General features: G+C 42.7%; 1 protein-coding gene across 5 annotated transcripts in view; it reads left to right on the plus strand.

The window, feature by feature from the left end:
• Window positions 1-3: 3 nt before the first annotated feature.
• The window catches only part of csmd2 (CUB and Sushi multiple domains 2), a gene marked incomplete at its 5' end in the record, with an annotated part of 270,610 nt that continues 256,732 nt past the window's right edge, over window positions 4-13,881 (plus strand). For all 5 annotated transcript variants that reach the window (XM_032535085.1, XM_032535083.1, XM_032535084.1 and 2 more), the window contains 1 exon segment: window positions 4-537. In XM_032535085.1, the coding sequence (XP_032390976.1) occupies window positions 363-537 (175 nt within the window).

Raw genomic sequence — 13,881 nt, forward strand, 5'->3', positions numbered from 1 at the left:
TTTCCCTGACGTGTGTCTTTGTAATATCAGTTTCATATGTGGAGCGGACGAGGGATTTTCGTGATTTTTTTTTTTTACGCGTGCGAGGTAGATCAGTGACCACTTGAATAACGACTCCCCCTTGGTTTGCCTCCCCCCCCCTCCCCACCATCTTCCTTTCTCCCCCTTTTAAGTGTGAAATCTATCTTCTGAGACAGAGACTCTGAACCCCTCGGTGCCCGCATGACATGGTTCAGTCCAGCTGCGAGATCCGAGCCTCCTCCATGCATTGGGATTTTTCTCAGCACCGACACCGAGTGAATCACCCTTCTTTGACCATCTGAGAACTATCGTGCCTGCCACACCAAGAGAAAAGCCCTGCCATGACTGCCGCTTCAAACCGGGACGGAGCAACGGGACTTGTGGGGAGACCGGAATGCGCATGCAGGAAAGGGGACGGAATACGTATTTTTGCTCTAATGAAGGCGGGAGTGCAGGCGCACCATTGGAGCCGGGTGCTGTTCTTATATATGGGGCTACTGGCCGCCTCGGTAAAGGGTAAGTCCCCATCTGTACCTCTGAAGACATGCAAAAATGCAGCAGGCTTACACCACTCCACCGCCCACCCTCCACGAACCCTGACTGAATATAAATCAGCAACACGCACACACTCATCCTAAAGGCGCATTTAGGACGAGCCTTGCTGAGATGTCGCTGTTGTATCACCCAAAGTTATTAATAGAGGAGAGGTGGCTGGTTGGGTGGCTATTTTGGTGACAGCGGATCCTCTGGAATAACAACTGAGCCTCTGTCTATCCTTTGACTCTGTTGATGCGCTTATTTAAAGGACCGTGGTAGTGTTTTCTGAGGAAATGAGGGTGGATGAGGTTGGTGTGATTGAACACACATCTTGTGTGATTGCTGCTTGTTACAAACGAGGTTTTACAAACGTTGCCTGTGTGAAGCATCTGCTTCTGGCATGAGGAAATCGTTGAGATGGTCAAGCAGGCGGCTGATTATAATGCTGTTCAGAGTCCTTGATGTGTGTGTGTGTGTGTGTGTGTGTGTGTGGTGGGGGGGGGGTGAGGCTCTTCTTTCTATGTGCATCTTTTCTGTTTCGCAGCTCAGACTTTACAATATTCTCCCCACTTTTTAATAAAACATTTTGTGTACAGTTCCTTCCCTCTGTCTTTCTCTCTCTCTCTCTCTTTCTGTGTGTGTGTGTGTGTGGGGGGGGGTGATACTCTTCTTTCTATGTGTATCTTTTCGGTTTAGCAGCTCAGACCTTATAATCTACACTTTTCAATAGAAACGTTTTGTCTTTCTCTCTCTCTCGCTCTCTCTCTTTCTTTCTTTCTTTCTCCGTGTGTGTGTGTGTGTGTGTGTGTGTGTGTGCGGGCAGGGTAAGTTTAATTAACTCACCCTGGGTTTTCTGTTCTTGATAAATTGCAAATAGAAATCTTGCAACGGGAGCTGGACATTCAACAGATTATCAGTGCCAGTCATTTACTTTCACGTTCGATCTAATGTGTGTGTTTTTAAACAGAGAGACTCCGTTACTGATCCAGGATTTTCTTATTTTTCTTTCCGTGGATATTCATAACGAAAAGTCTGTGACGTTGTTTTTTTTTAGAGCCGAGGCTTTCGGGGGGAAGAGCTGCAATGCTTTTTGCCATCCCAAACAGCTCCTTTGGCAAAGAAAGCCAACCGTTTTATCACTGTCTTGGCACAGAATGGGCACTATTTTTAGCAAAAGCCAAGAATACCGCCACGGCCACAATATGCATTTGACAGTGAGTCATGGCTCTGTGTTGTTCGCGCACTCATACCTGCAGTTGGGCAGCACACTATCCACGACTGAGTGTTCACATTTTTAGCATCACCTAAGTGTGGTTGGAGCTTGATCATTACTATTTTACAGAAACGTCATCCCTCATTTCTCTCTCTAAATATCTCCCACTTGTCACCCACTTTTGAGCAAACTTGTGTCATCAACCACCCCCCAGATGGTTTCGGTGAGATGTGGGTTTTATCACACACACACACACACACACACATATACACAGACAGCTCAGTGCTGACAAATCTCTCTCGACTTTCATGTGGAGTAAATCTCATTGCGGCTATATTCGTAGGTGGCTTCATGTTTTATTTGCGTCCGGGGAGTTTTTTATTGCCCAGTCTCTCGCCGTTTGTGTCTACTTTTTGGAGCCAGTAAAGCGACTCTAAGTTATTGCGCGTATTTACAAAGAGCAAGAAAGGTTGGGCTATCTATCATGCCCTCTGTACCAACGCTTACTTTAAACTGTGACAATAAATATGTTTGAATAAGACGCGCCAGCGCTGAGGTGGTCTGGCGCGTCCCTCGGTGCCTCTGCAGCCACCAGCAATTGCCCCATCCTCCCATTGAGCGGCACCAGAGCCTCACGCTATATGCTGAGAGGCGGAGCGGAGAGGGAAGAGAAGACCCGGGGTTCATGGCATTTGTCTACCCACATACTTTTCAAACCAAAAACAAGACATAGCCAATTCATGACCTACAGTGGCCAACAAATATACACGCGTAATGCCGCGTGTTGGCCAAAATGAAAAGTCAGTTCATTTCCAGACTGTTTGATAAGCACCAATATCTGAGAGGTATACTAGTGCTTCAATACTGTCTTAATTTCTCAATCAGTCTCAGTCAATTTTAGCCTCCTTTGTCACCCAATTATAATTCCCAACGTGCAAAGCCACGCATACAAAGATAGAGAGGTGCAAAGGGTTTTTAATTGAGGTGTTGGAGAGAGAAGCGCGCTGTCTCCATGGGATCAAAACCAGTTTTGCCCCAGTGGACTCGTCGCTCAATAAACGGTAATCAACCTCTGTTCGTTTAATCGGACAGAGGAGAGAAGGCCGGCGGGGAGAGGAGAGGAGGATGGAGGAGGCAGATTGAAGATGACGTGTCTTGCCTATCTGGTGCCTGGTTCGGTTCCCCACGCCAACTCGGCCGGTATTAGATCCTTCGTCAGCGGCGCATGAGACGGTCGCTCAGCATGTCCATTTACACGCAAGATCACGCTTCGTGGCCCTCTCCTCTCTCAGGCACGCTCTCCTTTATACAAAGGCACCGCGTTATGCTCATGATGCAACTTGCGGTAATGTTATGAGGACTGGAGGGCTCGATGCCCCTTTCCTTTTATCTTTTTTACTTCATGACATTTGCTCGTATTCGCATAGTCATGAGGCTCCTGAAGAAAGAGACTGTGTGTGTGTGTGTGTGTGTGTGTGTGTGTGTGTGTGTGTGTGTGTGTGTGTGTGTGTGTGTGTGTGTGTAAACGTCTAGGGGGTGAGCAGAGAGTAAGTAGAGAAAAACATGATTTGGAAGTCGTTTTTGAAGTTCCACAAATCAAAAGAAAAAAATGACAAACTCACACTTTCATTTGAAAAAAAAACCTTCAGGCTCACAAAAAGGCCGAAGACCTCTAACTGATACAATTTTAATTGGAAAAAACCTATTTGGAAACACATTTAGTAATAAATGATCTTCACTTTACCTCAGAATAATATAAGAGATGAGAGTGGACTACATTAGTTTTATCCCAAAAAACGCGCAGTAGGGTGGGGCTGAAGCGCCGTGGACAGCGCCAGGCGCAGCTGGATGTGCCGCTGAGCTGAAGTTGTCTTCAGCACCACGGACAGCTCCCCCAGCCAACAGCCTCAGCAACAGCTGCTCCTCAGTAGAGAGGGCTTGCTGGCTCTATGAATTGGGATTTCTCCAATGTTTTCATGGCTTTGAACCCTCAATTACACTCAGACTTCAGGCCCCTATTTGACACGATCCTCTCATCATGTTTCTGCTGTTGGTTTTGTACTGAATTTTGTAACTAATATACATCTTAGGCCTTCTGAGAGTGACTTCTAGACAAAGAGCAGCCATATTCATCCATTATCTCGTTGACGTACTGTATGTAGAGCTCAAACGAATAGTCGAAACTGTTTTGATTACCGTATTTCCTTTGGAAATCTTGCCAAACATGACCTATTTTAAGCTTTTTTTCTTTGATATTTACTTAAATATCTTGGACTTCGGACTGTTTATTGGACCAAACGAGCAATTTGAAGACGTCAATGTGTCCTTTTGGAAATTGTGATTGTTTGTGGACCAAACCATCCATTGAGAAAAGAATCGACAGATTGTTTTTTTTCTTTTTTTATATTTAACTAGTTGAACAAAACATTGCTCTAGATGACAACATACAGAAAAGTACACTACACAGAGAAGAAGGAACAGTGCACGTCATCCACAATCCCTCCCTGCTTTAACTCCAAAACAAAAAAAGGAAAAACAAGAAGGAGGGAGACACAACAAAACCAGAAATCGAAAGATTGATTGATAATGAAAATAATGTCAAATTTCAACCCTAGTATTTGGTTTATTACAGTTAACTAATCAGGATCCTCACTCAAGGATCCATGTGGATCCCCATGTCGCAACCCAGCATCATGGAAACTGCCTGTTTGATAGATGTTGTCTTAGATATGTGGAAGCTAAACCAGAATTGTGTTTTGCAAACACACTTGACGTAATGTGCTGTATTTATAGCGCTTTTCTAGTCTTAACGACTACTCAAAGCGCTTTTACATTATACAGGATACATTCACCATTCACACACACTGTGACCGAGGCTGCCGTACAAGGTGCCACCTGCTCATCAGATAAACACTCACACACATTCACACTCCGATGCGCAGCATCGGGGGCAACTCGGGGTTAAGTGTCTTGCCCAAGGACACTTTGACATGGGACTGCAGGGCCAGGGATTGAACCACCAACCTTCTGATTGGCAGGCAATCGCTCTACCATTGAGCCACAGCCGCCCCTGTAAATAGCAAACACATAGTCCCACTCCCATGTGTCTTATGTGTCCCATATGTGTTTTCATGATGAGTATATTGGCATCTCACTTCCACTGTGTTTCTTACTTCTCTTCCACCTGTCCGCCTGCAACTCCTAAAATCCTCCACTACCTGCATGCTCTGTTGCATCTCATCTCCCATCTGTTCTCTACATTCACCGTTGAGCAATAAAGGATGGGATGGAAGCTGAGAAGCAGATGACATTATCTATTTACTCAAAACAGAGACGTGTCTGGAATGCATAGCAGATGTGTATTGCCATGTTGTTACTTTTCCTATTTGAGTGAAGAGGAGAAAGGGCTGTGGAGTGTAAAGGAGAGTGGTGGTCAAGCTAAAGATGGAGATCATTAAGTGGTGGCACAGGGAGGGGAAACAGCGGGACAGACTCGACTGTGAGGGGAAATGAGAGGCGGAGAGGAGTAGTGGGGTGATAAGCTTACACCATCTGAGAGATAATCCAAGCCCTATGTTTCTGTGCCTTTTGAGTTCTGGATGATTTTCTTCTCTTTTGTAAATTATCTATATAAAAGGCTCATTTTCTTATCAGGCATCAAGCTGATTCCTAATTTAACAACTCTGTGTGTGTGTGTGTGTGTGTGTGTGTGTGTGTGTGTGTGTGTGTGTTGTGGTGTGTGTGTGTGTGTGTGTTGGTGGGTGTGTGTTGATGTGTGTGTGTGTGTGTGTGTGTGTGTGTGTGTGTGTGTGTGTGTGTGTGTGTGTGTGTGTGTGTGTGTGTGTGTGTGTGTGCAATCTGAGAGTTGCCAGGCCCATTCACCCAAGGATGATTAGACGAAAGTGTTGACAGCAGGTCTTATCTAGTCAAAAAGAACCACTGGAGAAGAGTGGTGTGTCGTGCTGTGTGTGTGTGCGTGCATTTCATATGCTGAAAATGCGTCGTCCTCGTGCATCCTTATTTTACCCACCAGCTTTACCTTCTCCTTCTATCCTCCCTAACTCCCTCCCATGCGTCCCACCATCTGCCCTTCTTTCCTCCATCCTCCTCTCTGGTGATTCACACTGTCATCTGTCTCCAGATGGCCAGAGCTCTGTCACTGTGCTTTGTCACACTGATCAGAGCCATACACTGACTCTCACACACACACACACACACACTCACACCACACAACCCACACAGTCCTAATTCATGCAGATTCACAGAAAATCCTAAAGCATTCATGGAAAACACAACACGCGCCACACACACACACACACACACACACACACACACACAAACTACCAACACAAACTGGACCATTAGACCTTATGAATTCATAGCCAGATGTTTTCATTTACAGATTTTCTTGATTAAAGTGTCACTTCATGAGATGATGAGGAACATCCAATTCATTCTGAACACAATGCAATTGCTTCCTCTGCTACTTCATGTATTGAACTATTATGTTTGCAGCCATGGTAAAATAGCTAGATTTCATTAAATATTTAGATATGATGTATACACATTCAAACCGAGACATTTGTATATCTGGGGGCCCTGGTTGTAAAAGTCAATAGCTCAAGTTTGACACAAGCAGAGAAAACCTGGTGGAAAACGAATGAAAAATACTAATTTCCTTCAAATATCACTTTCAGCATGTCCCTTAGCATGGGGTTAAATTATTAAATCTGTATTTTGGCTGCTCTGCTTATCCAGGCAATATAAATCTAGCATTATTCTGGCAGTGCCTATGCTTAACATACTCCTGTGAGCTCTTCTGTTAGAATTTTAGCAGCTCACCGCCATTAAAGACACTGAACGGTGGACGGAGGAGTTATGGCAAAGTGCCTTGCTCAAGGAGATGTTAGCAATAATTCTCAAGAAGAAAGCCCCTTTCATTTCCCTACCCATATTTCCCCATTTAAAAATGACCATAAAAATTGTACTGAGCAGCTCCCACATGTTACCGTAATATGAGCTGCTATTTTTACAGTCATGCTGCGAGCCAAGACATGTCAGGAGAGGAACACACATGCTCAGTCAATCTTCCCTGGATGACTACAGGTGAAAATAAATCCCCCCCAAACAATAGTTATATATATAGAAATCCAGGGCTTACATCTGCATAAGCCATGAGTGAGAGAAAAGCTATAACACAGAAGTCTCAATCTTGATTCAGATTCTCGTCTTCCCGTTATTTTCAGATGTGGGTATTTGTTCAGGCTACACAGAGTGAGAGACAGATGTAGATGCCCTGTCTGTCTTGTATAGACACAAAGCTCAGGCAGGGGTTTCTATAGCTTCCTGATTTACACTGTTCTTATCGCATCTCAGTGATCCCACAGATTGAAGATTAGATCCTGGGCAGCAGGTATCTTGTCCTTGTCTTTTTTTCCTTTCCTGTATAGCTCCTTTCTCCATTCAACGTATAGGTAATCTGTCAGGGGTCTTTTTCTCGGAAAGAGGCAGAGTCATCATGTGGAGAGAGGCTGTGAGTGTGTTTGGGACTCGCATTAGTTCACTTGCGAGGATCTAAAGCATGTTTACCTCTGCTTTTTTTTTTTATCAAGTTTTTTTTTGAGAAAGGCACAAGATTAAAAGCATTATACATCACAGTTTTAGCCCTTTCTTTTCTTTTCTTTTTTTTTCCAGCATCTCTACCCTTTAACAGACACATACAATCCAGAAAGGGTACCCCAACCCCACGTCTCCAAACCCCCAACCCACTATCCAATGGCAACCGATCCCCCACCCGGGATTTCTATTTACCTGTGCTTTAATGGTAAATGGCTTTTTTTTTAAAATACAATTTTACAAAGGTATTGCTCCGGATATTAACACATTCACAAAATCTGATGTTCTCTTTTATTGGAGCGAGTATTGTGTTTATGTTTCTTTAAAGTTAACACTTTGATAAATCTACTTTTCTACATTTCTATTACTACTGAGATTTATCTGACAGGATTAGTACCGGTCTCATATCTGTGTGGTAAATATGATGCTACAGCTAGCAACAGGTTAGCTCAGTTTAGATTAGCATAAAGACTACAAAAAGGTGGTTTATGTTGCTCAAGTCTATCTAAAGTGTGTCTGCTGGAGTTAATCACCCTTAAAGTACCTGTTGTCCAAACCAGTTTAACCGAACATTACAGCAGTTGCCTGCTGGCTCGTGTTATGTCTTTTGCTGCCATAGAGACTTGCAACTTTGGGCCTGGAATGAAATACGTTAGGAAAAATGATTCAATGTTGAAGCCGTAGATGTGGTTGGCAATCTGACATGCTGCCAAAATGTTTTTTTTTTTTTGCACTATCTTTAAATTTGGGCAGACACAACAACATTGGCTTTAATTTACCCATACACTGCCAATGCAAAAGTGCCTAGTCTAATGCTGTCAGCAGTGTGGAAAGGCAATTGGCAGATACTTATTTCCTTTACAATAAATTCTCATCCATTTGAGAGTGATGCATGCAGCCCATTCATTGTGATAGTTATCTACAGTGGACGCTTGAGCCTTCCTGTGGGGGGGTTAGTTAGGTTCTGGGTTGAAAGGTTAAAGTGTACTACAGTAAGTTAAGGTGAGGCTGATTGATCAGCCGCTGCTCATCCATCTCTCAGTGATAGATGGAATCGTCCTGCTGGGACGGTCACGGCCTGACCTCTGGCTCAGCGCTTCCTCTGAGGTTTTAACATAAACTGCTCAGTGGGGATCAAATGTTCATGAATATGCACTAACTAAGACACATCAACATGCTTGTCCAGGATGATCTTATACATTTGCTGAATAAGCTCCCCCCACAAAGACAGGTGTCTGTCTGAAAGGGTAGAACATCAACCTTAACATGTCTTTGACTCTGAATGTGCTATCTTCTATCGATCAGCTTTAGTGCGTGGGCTGCTGAGGAGCTGTGTTGTTCACACCTACACTAATGTATCATAGGGTTATTTACATGTATTGATAAAAAGAATGTGATATTGAAGAAAATATCATGATGAAGAAGACACAAACAACAGCATCTCTATTGAATCTCTGTTGAATCCGTGTTTGAACTGGGCATAATGCTTGTGTACTTTTAACCCTTGTGTCGTCTTTCCGTCAAAATTTAAATCAAAGTTTTAAACTTTTTCTTATGTTTGGGTCCCTTTTGTCAACACGTTTTTCAATGTTTGTCACTCATTTTGACATTTAACACCAACTTATTAGCTTTCATTTTACAGTTATTTTTGGAATTTATCATCAATAAACCTCATTTATAGGAAATTATGCCCAAATGTTTGAGTTAGAAAAGCAGAAATTAGGAGTTATCTAGACTAAAATTAAAGGAATGGATGTTGATAGATAATCACAGACTGGATTATATCAACTTTCACTCAGTACTATTTTTAAAACCACTTCAATTCTTTTTTTAAATGCTATAAAATCGGATAAGACACCCCAAAATTAATGAAAGTAGAGATTTGTACTTGCCAAAGAGCGTTGTGCGGAATCATTCATGTTATTTTGGGAAATTACAATTGGGTAGTTAAAAAGAACTTTGATATAGGAAAACGGGTCACTTTGACCCGAGGACAACACGAGGGTTAAGGATGAGCTGAAATTGTGTAAAAGTGAGTGGGTGTTTGTTTGTTTTTTTGGGTGGGTGCAGGTTGTTTTGGCCTGCATGATGATACTGCTGGTTAAATATGACCCAGCTGGAAGGAACTGCCCGGGTCCCCCCTTCCCTTCCTCCCTGTCTGAGAGAACACATGCTCCATTGTGCCTTTTTTGCTTGCCTTGACAACAAATGTGTGCTTGCTCTCGTGCAAGTGTGCATTTCTGCATGCACGCCTCTTTTATGCAGTTGCTTTCTTCGATGCTTCAATCTTTTGGGAACATTTTTGCACGTGGGTGTTGTTTATTATCCGCACATTTCACCCTCCAGCGAGGCTACTGTGACAATGTGTTAACTATGTGTTGCCATAGTAGTCAACAGACCTTTATATGAAATGCAAGAGCCTGAGATGTGGCAAATGCGTTCACAATTGTGTTTGCTTGAATGTCTTCTCTGTATGTGTTTACACAGTTCACTCTTTTTCTTCACACATTCATGCAGCAGGAGGCCATTCCAAGCCATTCGATGTGCACCATTATGGAAAAGCTTCATTTTTTTTTTTGCCCTTTTAAGGAAATATCATTTACCATTTAGCCCAGTGGGCTAAGTTGAAGAAAGCTTATTGCAAGTGCCTTCCACTGCATTTGGTTTGACTGTAATGGCAGACAGTGTCATCCTGGCCCAGACATTAGCCTAATGTATGGAGGCGAGCGGGATCGCTGAGCTCATCCATTTCCATTTTAATGGCGGCCAACTAGAGGTTAATTTGGATATGATGCGGTCAAGGCGCGCATATGCGCTGACACGTCAAGTGACAAATAGTGGTGCTGAGAGGATCTATGGGGCGGAAGGGTTTATCTTTCCAGCGGGAAGGTAGTTACTGGTACACACAAGCACATATACACACTCACACACACACACACATACCCACACACAAACCCACACAACATTTGGTTGTTGGAAGTTTACTCTTGGGGTAGGTTATATGTGATAGTTGATAGCTTTGTTACTCGATAAACCTCATAGAATGCACTTATTTGGTTGGAAATTGTTTAGTGTTTGCTCCGATGGGATGCTCATTTTGTATGGATGGCCCCTGATAGGCCACACGTATGGAGGCTTTATGGTTTCCCTTGAGAATAAGGAAAGAGCTGAACTCTGTTTTTTAGCTATGTGATGGAGAGACTTGAAATAGGTAGTTTATGGTCCAATTTAATGGGTGAGTGCATGTTCTAGTGACTGAGGTTTCCTTTCATATATTAAGCATATGCCATGGCTGCAATTGGAACAATTTCACAGTAATTTCCTGTTGCATTGATTTATCATTTTTTGTTTAGTTTCCAAGCTGTTGCCAATGTCATAGACACACTATGCTGTGCTTAGAAATTCCAGAAGGCCTTTATCAAACATCAAACAATACGTTTTCTTTTCTTCAGTTGTGTTTCTTATGCGCTTTGGACAACACAAGACGTAAAGCATTTGTATAATTGACTGCAAGAACATGATGCTCTCTGCGTCTTTGTCGAAAGGCAAACTTGAATCGTAGATGAGGAGACCAGACAGAGGAGGGGAAGGATGAAGAAACAAAATATGGGAATCCAGAGAACAGATTTGCAGTTTTGTATTTCAAGTGTTTTTTGTGTTGTTATAGTATTATGTGGATGTGATGTTGGGATTATGTTCGCCAAGATCAAAAATCCCAGTCCTCACATTGAGAGACACTGTAGCCTGGGTACTTGGCAATCACATGTAAAAAATAGATTTTTAAAAAAAATCCTCTTTCTCATTTAATCAGATTGGCTGTAACTCCTCCTCTTGTTGACCTTGTGACATTTACCTTTTTGCACACTTTCATTCTTTCCTCTCTTTGCCTTTCTGCTGCTATTCTTTATTCCACCTAGTTTGTCCCTCATCTCACCTTTGCCTCTATTATTCCTCACGTCATGTCTGTATGCCCAGACATTCAGTCAGCCAGTCAGTCTATTTTGTGTCTGTCTGCCCCTGTCGCCCTCATTCTCTCACTCTCCTTTGGTCTCTCCCTGTCTCCTTCCTCCGCTCTGAGGGGTTGCTGTCCTGCCGTTGTACAGTACAGTGACCATCGATTCATCAAAGTGTCAGAGCACTGCCGCAGCTCTGTGTGCCCGCTACTAAACAACTGCCCTGGCAAAGCAAACAATAGCTCCTGTGCACACACACACACACACACACACTCAGCACACACACACACAAAAGGAGAACCTGGAGTGCTACCCCAGCAAGGTTATACCTCTCCCTGTACGCCCATTTGGCGGCATGCACACCGGAGATGGTTAGTGCCAAGCTGATTTTGCCAGTGGCACAGTGGGCTAAGCAGTGGACAACACATCTGTTGGACATCCACAGATATCAAGCATAGTTAACATTCCAATACAAGCCAATCCAAATAGTTCCCATAGACATTCTGAGGGATAAAAATGCACCAACAAAGAGAAGGAGTTAGCAATTTTCCTAATTGCTGAACCAGCTCACTTGCTACTACGCCATATTCATAATAGCTCACCTGAACAACATGACCTTCTACTTTGCCAGTGGTCTTCCGGGCTAAAACAGCAGGGCCAGCAGTCTCTTTATGGGGGCTTTATGATATGTCAGTGGGGTCAACTGCAGGATGGGCTCTTCCCTGCAGATTTACACTGAGGGGCTTCACAGTGGCTCACCAGCTCTCAGCAGCTAATTTCATAATGCACCCTGGGCGAGGCTTAAATAATTCACCCGCTCCCCGAGTGAAGGATCTACTTAATCAAAGGCTCTGGGTTTTCATAGAACAGAGAGAGTAGACTTACAATGCCTTGGCTTACCACAACTGCGCTTGTATCTTATGATGGTTGACTATTTTGATCAAAGATTCAAGGAGAATATTAATACATATGACTACACAGTGCGGCAAAAAAAGATCTGGCACACATCCCGGTTATTACTGCTTAATGTGAAAATCAAACTTGACGATGCTGTATCTGGGTCCTTAATGCCCACAAAGGTGCATTCTCAAGGAGAGCCCGACCGATGTATCGGCGGGCCGATATTATTGGCCGATATTAGGCATTTCCAGATCTATTGGTATCAGCATTTATAATGGCCGACAAAAAGAAGAAATAAAATGATTCTGATAAATGAATATTTAAAAAATAAAAATGGACGATCAACCATGTTATGAGTGTTGGTGTTGCATAGTTTGTCCACCAAAGGGCATTCTACAACGTCTCTGTTTTTTTTGTTATTGTGTTTTTGTTCAAAGGACTTTAAGTTTTATATCTTAAGTTTGTATTTTTATACATTTTATTAATCAGAATTTAAATATATGTTGATGTTCCTCTGTTCTGTAGGGACAATAAAACCAATTATTATCAAATTGTTTTAGTGAGAACTCATAAACTACAAATAGCTAATGTTAGGGAAATCTGTTCATGGTTTGTTTGTGTTTTTGTAAATACATATAGTATATCGGCCAAAATATTGGGCAGATTGGATTTTTAAATAATCAAATATTTGTATCAGCATCGGCCTTAAAAATCCTTTATCGGTCGGGCTCTATTCTCAAGTGAACTTTGATGTTTTTGTGTCCAATTCAATTCTGACCATCTATTTTTCAGTACAGATACAATCTTTCTGGCTGCTGCCAAAAAAGCAAGCGCTCTAAAAGCACTATCTTTGTCTTTTGTCCCAGATTGTGTAGATTTAGGAGTCGGTCACTTGGCACAGATGCTCACACTTCAAAATAGCATTCAGTCGAGCTCTGGCAGACTTTGTAGACTTATCCTCATATCATAACTTTTTTTGCATAATTGTACCTATAAAACACAGAGCTTGCTTTCCTGCCTGGGTGATCACCAGTCAAATATCAGTATGTACAGCGTGTTCTACCCCCTAACAACACATGCACTTTGATGATATGACACACTAATTGAGCTGCAAAACGCTTCTTTGGTTTCCTTTAGTAGTGTTTTCATTACACTGAACAGTCTAACTAATGTGAAACATGTCTAAAACACTCACCTAATCATTTATTTCTTCTAGCATTTTGATTGAATCCTGAAACTGATTATTAGCGTTGGTGGCCTTAACCCACCTGATATTGCTTTGTAATCCATCCCAGCCCACGCATCCTAACTCATTGCCTATGTACAAACGGTTCATAGTCCACTCTGACCCCTATTAAGCTCTGCCATCAGGCCGCTGTATGAGCAATTGATGGGCATTTGTCTGATGGGGGCCTCGTAAGGAAGGAGATGATGAGGAGATTATTGACCGAGCTGTAGACGTGGAAATCAGGTAGGAGCGGTGGATGTGGAGGTTTTACCTGGATATTAGTATTGACGTGATGGTAATTGGGAGGGTGGATGCTCACTTGCCAGGCGTATTTAAAGGTGGTAATAGGAAATCAGATGGAGATAGCTCTTGCTTAGATCTTTTTTTTGTTCTTCTCTCGGGTTACTGAGACC

This window comes from Etheostoma spectabile, chromosome 14 (assembly GCF_008692095.1).
Source record: "Etheostoma spectabile isolate EspeVRDwgs_2016 chromosome 14, UIUC_Espe_1.0, whole genome shotgun sequence".
Taxonomy (NCBI): Eukaryota; Metazoa; Chordata; class Actinopteri; order Perciformes; family Percidae; genus Etheostoma; species Etheostoma spectabile.